This window comes from Natrix helvetica, assembly GCF_964273705.1.
Source record: "Natrix helvetica genome assembly, chromosome: Z".
Classification (NCBI taxonomy): Eukaryota; Metazoa; Chordata; class Lepidosauria; order Squamata; family Natricidae; genus Natrix; species Natrix helvetica.
The window spans coordinates 14966352-14976727 of record NC_138554.1 but is presented as its reverse complement, the minus strand read 5'-3'; the positions used below and the strand labels follow the sequence as shown (position 1 = coordinate 14976727).

Genomic DNA, 10376 nt, shown 5'->3' with positions numbered 1-10376 from the left:
AATTGACACTGAAGCATACTATTAATATTCACCATGAAATTCATGCTCAGATGTTCTCTGTGACATGATTTGACAGTATGTTGCAATTTCTACTTTTGTCTGAGAAACAGTTGAAAAAGTCAGTCCAGGATGATTTCCTCGAAGAATCTTGTTGCTGCCATTTATACACAGAAAGAGGACATTTATGGAAGTTGTTAGCAATCATGGAGTCGCTGTTAACAGTATTGCCTCAAGTGGCATGCAAGGATCTTCGCCTTCAATGTAATCTTGAGGAACCTCTTCCTATTCATCACAACTATCATCAGCCTGGAGATGTTAACATTGCTGGCATCATTTCTGTATGCTTGACATTTTCTGACCCCATTGATTTCAGTCAACATCCTTCTCAGGGACTTCATGGACTTCACGATAGACTTATGTAAGTACGTGATCAATTTATTTTCAAGTTCTAATCATTGAATAGAATAGAATAGAATAGAATAGAATAAAGAGTTGGAAGTGACTTTGAAGGTCTTCTAGTCCAACCTCCTGCTTAGGCAGAAAATCTTACATCACTTCATGTATATCGAACATCTTCTTAAAAACATCCAGTGTTGGAGCATTCATAACTTTTGGAGGCAAGTTGTTCCACTGGTTAATTGTTGCAACTGTTAGGAAATTTCCTTCTCAGCTCTAAGTTGCTTCTCTCCTTAACCACTTTCGACCTTTTGCTTCTTGTCCTTTGGGTGCTTAGGAAAATAGTTTGACTCCCTCTTCTTTATGGCAGCCCCTGAGATATCGGAACATTGCTATCATGTCTCCTCTAGTCATTCTTTCATTAAAGTAGATATACCCAGGTCCTGCAACCATACTTCAAATATTTTAGCCTCCAGTCCCCTAATCATCTTTGTTGCTCTTCTCAGCACTCTTTCTAGAGTCTCAACAGCTTTTTTTACTTCGTGGCAACCATTGCTCGAAATATTTCCAGTAATCTTAAATAGGCTGCCTAGATTTATTTATAACTTCCACATAAATTTGAAAAAAGGCCAGTTTTCTATTTCAACAAATCATATGTAACAAGCATTCAGTACAAATATTGAAGATAGATAAGGATTAATTCATGAAGATCTACAACTAAAATCTAGGTGGAAGCACATATGTTTTTTTATTTCATTTGATATTTCTAGTATCACAATTCAGCATTTTTCTTCTTCATATAAACCATTCTTAACACCTGGAGTTTGATACTGAGTCTTTCTCATATACTCAGAAATAATGCTTCCAATCGCAAATGGGTCTTTTTAAATATTTTACAGAATAGTTTTTCAGAATTACCAGCATATCCTTGCCTTGGCATTTTCTCTAAAAGAGATCAATGAAAATCCTCAGATCCTACCCAACATCACGCTGGGCTTCCACATTTTCAACAGCAATTTTAATCCAGGCTGGAGTTACTTTGCCTCAATGTTGCTGCCTTTCACTCAGGGAAAATTCATCCCTAACTACAAGTGTGGCATCCCCAAAAATTTGGCTGCAGTTATTGGGGCACCTGATATTGCTCTTCACATGGCAACTGTATTGTGCATCTATAAAATTCCTCAGGTAGGAAGTGCTGGAGTTTGATACTGAGCCTTTCTCATATAGTCAGAAATAATGCTTCCAATCACAAATATTCTTTACATAATATTGATATTCTTATTATTTATACTATTATTATTCTGCCATACCACCCCAGAGATCTGTATTTTCAGATACCTAGATATTATTTTTTGCTTAATAGAATTAGCAGAGGTGCATGAATAATGAGTACATCTGAATGGACAGTGAGGGTACTACTTTATTTTATTTGTATTTATTTATTTCATCAAGCATGTATTAGATAACCTATATAAGTATAAACATGATTTTGAATACATGAAATGGATGTGAATAAAAGGGAACATAAGGACAGGGTTGGTGCACTTAAACATGCCCCTTACAGAACTCTTAGGAATGGGGTTAGGTCGACAGTAGACCTAAGGTTAAAGTTAAGGGGGTTTAGGGAAAGAAACCACAGTGTCAGGTACTCTCAGGTAACTCCAGGCATTGACCACTCTGTTGCTGAAGTCATATTTTCTGCAATTGAGTTTGGAGCAGTTTACCTTAAATTGGTTTCTAATTTGTGCTCATGGATTTTGCAACTGAAGCTGAAGTAGTCATTAACAGGTAGGACATTGTAGCAGATAATTTTATGTACTATGCTTAGGTCAGACCGAAGCCGATGTAGTTCAAAGTTGGGTAAGCCCAAAATTTCAAGTCTTGTGGCATAAGGTATTCTGTTGCAGGCAGAAGAGTGGAGGACTCTTTTCGTGAAAAATCTCTGGACTTGCTCAATTGTATTAATCTCCAATATGCAGTGCAGGTTCCAGACAAATGAGCAGTATTCAAGAATTGGTCTAGCAAATGTTTTGTATGCTCTGGTTAGTAGTACAATATTACCATAGAAGAAGCTGTGCAAGATTAAGTTAATAACTCTTAATGCCATTTTGGCAATGTTTATACAGATGGCTCTTATTTCTAGGAAACTTTATTTCTGGTACCTTCTGGTACCGGATCAGTGACTACCAAGTGTTGTTTTGGATTGTTCATACACAATAAAACCAAAAAGATGATGGGTTTTCCAAAAAAAAGGGTCACATCTCAGTTGATACTCCTAAATAAACACAACTAGCTGAATAATGTTTCAGTATATAAGAATAAGGATATCCAAACAAATGCATACATTGTTCACATAGACCTTTGAAATTGCATATGTTTATCTTTCTGTAGTTGACCTATGGCTCTGTTCCAGTCATGGATAAAAAGACTCAATCAATTTTCTTCCAACAAATGTTTCCAAATGAATTGCACCAACATAAGGGCCTCCTGAAGCTATTGTTGCATTTTAGGTGGCTATGGATTGGACTTCTTGTGGTAAATGATGACAAAGGAGAGAGATTTGTCCAAGAGGTTCTACCTACATTTTCTGAACATGGCATCTGCATTGAATTCATAGCAGAGTTCCCAATCTTAGCTTTTTACAGTGATTTTACTGATATCGTAGATGAAGGACTACATATATACCAGGTTCTCATGAACAGTACAGCCAATGTGACAATCTTGTATGGTGAAAGTTGCTCCATATCATATCTGAGAAGTTTCCTCCAGTTTTCAGAAGTGGTGGATATACCAAGAAAGACAAAAATCTTTATTGCATGCACGCAGACAGATTTTACTTCAAACTCCATTGAGAAATTTATGGACATCCATTTCCTACATGGTGCTTTATCTTTTGCAGTTCACACAAAGGAAGTCCCAGAATTCCAGGAATTTCTTCAGAACTTAAGTCCAAAAAACAACCAACATGATCATTTTCGGAAAGATTTTTGGGAACAGGCATTCAATTGTTTATTCTCAAATTCAAAAATTGAGACATTTGAGAAGACTTGTACTGGAAAGGAGAGGCTTGAGACCCTTCCCACATCTGCGTTTGAAACACACATGAGTGGACAGAGTTACAATATTTACAATGCAGTCTATGCTGTGGCACATGCTTTGCAATCCCTCTCTACATCCAAATCCAAGGGAAAAACAACAGTGACAGAAAGAAGGAAAAATTTCCACAGTCATATGTGGTGGCAGGTAAGCTTGCTGGTGGAGTAACCACTATATCTGTAGTTGCAACATCTCTGCATAACTTCTAATGAATAAAATCCTCTTGAGCTTCTAGCATTTGATCTAAAGGTGAAATGCAATAATGGCATATCCAGCTGAAATATTCATATGTTCATAATAAAATGGCAAATGTAATTCAACAAAATTATAACCACTTGCCTTAGACATCACAAATACCAATGCTGTTGCAACTTTGTATTTAGATGTATGTGTACTATGTATGTATTCTTTGCGTTAAAAATAAAAAAAAGTTTTTTTAAAAAAAGAAGTACCAATTCAAAAGAAGTTTGAATCATTAGTGAAGAAATGAGAAGAATGGAGGACGAGCCAACGTCGCCATGTTACAATGTGCAGTCTTGACACTCCAAGACTGCCGTTGATACTTTTGCCCCTGGACAGTCCATTGCCACCTAAGCCGTCCTGCAGAGATGGTGATCCGACAGATGAAGCCTTGCTGGTCTCAGGGACCTTGCAAAGTCCCTGACTGACCCAAGGGAAGTGCTTCAAGCCAGCAGTAAACAGCCAGCCCCAGGCTTATGAAGTCAGGATGCCTCTGGAAAGAAGGAAGTGAAAAGAGGAAGTGAGTCCATCAGGTGTGGCATTTTTTTCTATTTTGGGAAAGATTTCCCAAATGAACTTTTCTTTTAAAGCAAAATTAGATCCTTAAGCAAAAGAATTAAGCGGCAAAACAAATTTATATTGGATTGCTTTGTAAAGATTGTTTTTCTTTGTAACTATACTTTGTCGATTGAAGTGCTCGCAATGTTTCTCGTTTCGCCTCTTAAAGTGAACGGATTGATTTTTTTCTTCTTCTGCTGTGGGTGAAAGTGGAAAGAAGGGAATATGGAAAAGGGAATTCGACGAACTGGAGCCCTACCGCAGATTCCAAGGTAAAGAAAAAAATGGTAATGATGAAGGATTTAAGAAGAAAATGTTTTTCAGAAGCACAATTGACAACCAAAGACAAGCTAATTTTAGTAACAGCTGGAGGGCAATGAGATTACCTGAGAGATTCTTCAAGCAACAATGTGCAGAGAGAAGTTTATAAAAACCTTATAAAGGAGATAAAAAGAAGACCGACACCACAATTGGCAAGAGAGATAAGACTGCTTTGTTATTGGAAAGATAGAGGTTGACAATGAAAGTTGATAATAAAAAATTAGTTGTTTTTGGTGATCAATAAGTAGGAATTTAGTAATTTTTAGATTGTTTTAGATTGTTATTAAATGTTTATTCGTTAACAAATAATTAACTATAATAACAATAATGAAATTATAATGGATATAGCTTAATGATATATACATGTACTAGCAAACTAGTAAAATAAATTTGGATACAAATTGCAAATTGCGATCTGGGAAAAAGACCTATAAATGTTATTAACAAATTTTTATTTAGATCTTGTCATAAAGGTGTAAGGATTTTTTTTGGGGGGGGGTCTGATGAGAGGAGATGGGATATAAATAGTAAATGATTTTTAGCCAATTATAATAAAAACAAGGAAATGTCAATGGATATTGTTTAATAATACATACGTGCTCTGGTATTGGCAAAAACAATTTGGATACAAATTCAAAACAGTGAGTTGGGGGAAAGGGTGGGGGAGGTTTGGAAACTATTAATTGACTTTTACTTAGAAGATGTCATAAAGGTGTAATGTTATTGGATGATTTTTTGAAATAGCTAATGAATGCCATTAGGTGATTGTGTCTTTAAGTATGAATGATTTGAGGTAAGAACATATTCAAATAATTGTATTCAAATGAGAATTGTGGTACATTGATAGTAAGATGTACAAAGATTTTTTATTTAAGGTGTATAATCTAATATGAACTATAAGTAATGACTGGAGGAAATGAAAGATGTAATAAAATATGATTATTGTTTTGTGTTTTTGTTCAATTAAAAAAAACTTTAAAAAAAGAATTGAGAAGAACCTGTACTTTTGTGTTCCTATACTGCCTTATTTATACAGACCTCCAAAATACTGTATATTGCAACATGTAGGCCAAACTAGGAGACCCATTCCATGTAGGTGGGCACTATTATTATTATAACAGTTGCATTAACAGTCTGCTTACCCCTCCCTCACATTCACATGGTGTGAATTATGTTTTCCTGAAATCCCAAAGGTGCTTTTTTCCAGAGGCAACTGGACTTTCTGCTTTTTAAAAAGACATTTCTCTTCTCATCCAAGAAGCTTCTTCATCTCCTCAAAGAAAAACCAGAAAGTCCAGTTACCTCTTCAAAAAAAGCACCTTTGGTACAGCCATGACTTGGATGACTGAGGATCTCCATAAACATTTTAAGAATATTTTTTTTCTTAAGTTACGGGTACTTTTTTTGAACCAGACTCAACTTCCTCTCGTAAGTCTGCGGCCCTACTAGTGACTCTTATAAGGTTCTTCAGGGTCATTCCTGTGATCTAAAAAAGATATGGGTATTTCCCCATTTGTAACACTATAGCCAGGTAAGAGAGAGAGGCGGATATCTTAGTTCTTTGTTAGTTAACCAGGAGTGGGAATGTCAGACATTGTAGCCCAATTTTGTATGTGAGTCATCATTGAAAACTTATAACTCCTATAATTCAAGTGATCCTGAGCCCTATCTAGGTCACCATTACTTCTTATATCTTATGATCATTACTGCCTCTTTTGAAATGTAACATACATATAAATGTAAAGACGTTACTATTCTCTTGTTTTTATACTGATGGATTTTACTTGAGTCATAACTCAGATCATGGATCAATTTATGGTAGCATTTTATTGTGCAATCCTATGTCAATACAGTTTAATTTTTTCAGCAGTGTCATATTTCATATTTACTCCCTTTTGGAATTCTTCTTATGTTTTGGACAATTATTTATGCCTACTTCTGTCTTTCTCTCACTCTCTTTGACTCTCTCTTTATTTCAGGTTCATTCTTTTCTGAGAAGTGTCAGATTCAACAACAGTGTTGGTGAAAAAGTCTCCTTTGATAAAAATGGAGAATTCATTGGTGGATATGATATAATCAATTGGATCACATTCCCAAACCAGTCCTTCCTTAGGGTTAAAGTTGGAGTGATAGATCCCACCGCTCCACCAGGCAATTTCTTCAATATTTCTGTAGATTCCGTCACATGGCCAGAAGGCTTTAATCAGGTTAGCTATTTGAATTTAGAATCTAAATTGGTCTGTCTTCATTTAGATAGCATAAAATATATATTGATCAATGTTCTAGAGCATCACCTCTGAACTAACCTAAGAACATATGCCTCGCAGAAAGAAAAAAATGTTTATAATAATGTTTACTTCCCTAATACTTGGTATAGAATATGGTATCCATTACTTTGGCCCTCTGTGAAATATGGACTATGGTTTTTGATATAGAAGGTGCAATATAGTGTATTACATTTCATCAGTTCATAATTAAGAAGGTGAGAAAACTATCTTTAACTGACCAGCATTGAAATTGTCTGTGTAGAAAGGAGATGGTGGTTTTGGAAAATACCAATAATTGTAGATATTTAATGAATGATAATTTCACAACAAAAATTACATTTTTCAGAGTATAAGATGCACCAGAGTATAAGAGGCACCAAGGTTTTGAAGAGGCAAATTTTTAAAAAATAGGTAGGCAGATAGAGAGATAGAGAGGGAGAGAAAGAGAGAGAAATACAGTAGATAGGTAGAGAGAGAGAGAGTAGTTAGGTAGTTACGTAAGTAGGTAGTTAGATAGAGGGAGAGAGAGAGAGTGTGTGTATAGGCAGGTAGATAGAGGGAGAGAGAGAGGGGGGGAATACAGTAGGTAGGTAGGGAGAGAGAAAGAGAGAGTAGGTACATGTTTCCAGGTGTATTTATCCATGTGCTGGAGAAGGAAGTCGCTGACAACCTGCAGCACCTAAGACTTGTTTCTGCTGGCACAGCACTTGATCAATGTAATTCTCACCAATCACTCTAATTAAAAGCTTTCCAAAAGGAAAAAAAAGTTTTTGCACTCTGCAAACCTCCCCAAAACAGCCCGTTTTTCAAGAAAATGGGCCTGGTTTTTTTCCAAATAAAAGGCATGAATAGCCTTGGGGGAGAGGGACTTGCAGAGTGCTCCTGGGGGTGGGCCCCACCAAAATAAGCAAAAGGGGCCCATTTTTCCTTAAAAAATTGCATGCATATCCTTATGGAGCCTTATGGAGGATTACAGAGTGCTGCTGGGGGCTGGCGGTGGGGGGGCAAACAATGGTCCATTTTTTGCTCATTTCAGCCCTCCCCAGCCCACAAGATCTCTATGAAAGCCCATAAGGGTATGCACGGCCATTTTTGTGAAGGGGCGGGGCTTCGGGAGGAAAAAATATGCTGTATTTGATGTATAAGATGTACCCAGATTTTCAGCCTCTTTTTTGAAGAAAAAAGGTTTGTCTTATACTCCGAAAAATATAACTAAATGATAACATCACATCACCTTTGCTTATCAATTCATTTTTATTATTTTAATTCTACTTTAACAGTATCACTCTGAGAATTTCTTTTGCTCTCTGTATCTTAAAATATTCTTCTTCATTTATTGGCAGGCATTACCTTTATCTTTGTGTAACAATCCTTGTGTGACAGGACACAGCAAGGCCAAGAAAGAAGGGGAGTCATTTTGCTGCTATGATTGCCATATATGTCCAGAGGGGAAAATATCAAAGGAGAAAGGTAGGAAATTTCCAAATATAATTGGGCTAAGACATTGGGATACAACACTGTCTATAATCAACTGTATTAATTCCAATGTGTTCTTTTTAGATATGGATGACTGCACTCCATGTCCAGAAGATCAATATCCAAATCCTGAGAAAAACATGTGCATTCCAAAACAGATTACTTTTTTGTCCTATGAAGAACCTTTGGGGATCAGTCTGACCGTTCTTTCCCTTTGCTTTTCTTTAATGACAACTTTGATCATCACAGTATTCATAAAACACAAAGACACTCCCATCGTCAAAGCCAACAACCGAAATCTCACTTATATACTCCTACTTTCCCTTCTCCTCTCTTTCCTTTGTGTCTTTCTATTTGTTGGGAGACCAGATAACATTTTTTGTCTCCTTCGACAACCAGCTTTTGGCCTCATCTTTTCTACAGCAATTTCTTGTATATTGGCCAAAACCTTTGTTGTGGTTCTAGCATTCATTGCTACCAAACCTGGTTCCAAACTGAGGAAATGGGTGGGTGGAAGAATGGTCAGCTATATTATTCTTTCCTGCTCCTTGGTTCAAATATGTATTTCTGCTGCATGGCTGATAACGTCCCCACCATACCCAGATTTTGATGTGCATTCAATACCTGAAGAACTTATCCTGGAGTGCAAAGAAGATTCTGTCATGTTCTACTGTGTTTTGGGCTTTATGGGTTTTCTTGCTCTGGTTAGCTTCTCTGCTGCTTTTCTAGCCAGGAATTTACCTGACAGTTTCAATGAAGCCAAATTCATCACCTTCAGCATGTTGGTCTTCTGCAGTGTTTGGCTGTGCTTTATTCCAACCTATCTAAGCACAAGGGGAAAATATACGTTGGCTGTGGAGATCTTCTCCATGATCTCCTCCAGTGCTGGCTTATTGGTTTGCATCTTTCTTCCTAAGTGTTTTATCATTGTGATGAAACCTGAACTGAACAATAAACACCAGCTCATGAAAAGAAAGTTTTAATTTTTAAAAAATCTATATGCATTTGTAGGAGAATTTTTCAATTTTGAACTCTGTGACCAGTTTGTAATTTTATTTAGATGGAATGAACTTGCTTCCACACTTCTAATTGGGAGGTAAAATTGAAAAATCTGAATGATGCAATAATTACTACCACTCATTTCAGATCTATGCTTTATTGTATTTATTTTGTAATAAATCTATGTTTATTTTCTTTAATTGGGGATTTCAAGTTGTCATTTGGTACCATTGGATATGAGCCACCTCACAAATTTGTGGGCTTTATGCAAACATTTTCCTGTTTTAAATTATTGAGTGGCCAGGCCATACGAGAAGTGAAAGCTTAGGCCTGTTGTTTTAGGTGGTTGAGGTGTGGTTTGGCATTGGAGGAAAATGCAAAATGAGTCTGAGTGGACACGGGTTAAAAACCATATTAAGAAATACCTTGTATTGGTATGGGTGACAACATTTAAATATTTGTTCACTTTTATTGCATTCCATCCATCAGTTCTTGTTAGGACAAACCAGTCTTTATTGGCTAAGGAGGGCACCCACCCCCCTTTAGCCAAGTGCTGGCTTTACCTTCATAAGTGCTGTAGGCTGGAACTGGAAGGTAAGGCCATCAGAGGGGGAGGGAAATCCATCCTAGACCCTCTGAACTTCTTGGGGGGGTGGTGGAAATGATGAGGTTCATCCACATTTTGGGCCTCTCTGCTTCTGCAGGCCCATTGGCACCTGTCTTCTGCTCACCCTCCCTTCTACCTCGGCCCCCCACATCGAGCCCACAACCAAGGATGAACCACTTCTGGTATAATCTGGCCAGCAGGGGCCCGGACCAGGCACTTTTTTGGGGGTGCCCCACCCATCTATGCTTCTTCAATGGACAAGGAAAGCTATATAAAAACCTTCGGCCTCTTTGGGGCCCCCTGAGGCCCTTCCTTTGGCACTGATTCGAATGCATCCTCTGCAGACTGGTAAGAGCCTGAGCCTGGTGGCACCAAGGCAGCCCTTGCTTCCTACTGCTTCGGGCTTGGAGCTGTAA

The 10376-nt window shown here is 37.3% G+C and overlaps 1 protein-coding gene across 1 annotated transcript; it reads left to right on the top strand.

The window, feature by feature from the left end:
- Positions 1 to 1443: 1443 nt before the first annotated feature.
- LOC309401296 (vomeronasal type-2 receptor 26-like) lies at positions 1444 to 9337 on the top strand (the record flags this gene model as incomplete). The annotated part of the gene is made up of 3 exons (XM_081970364.1): positions 1444 to 1581; positions 8222 to 8348; positions 8439 to 9337. The coding sequence occupies 3 exons, from the start codon at positions 1444 to 1446 to the stop codon at positions 9335 to 9337; spliced, it is 1164 nt and encodes a 387-aa protein (XP_081826490.1).
- Between the last annotated feature and the right edge of the window lie 1039 nt (positions 9338 to 10376).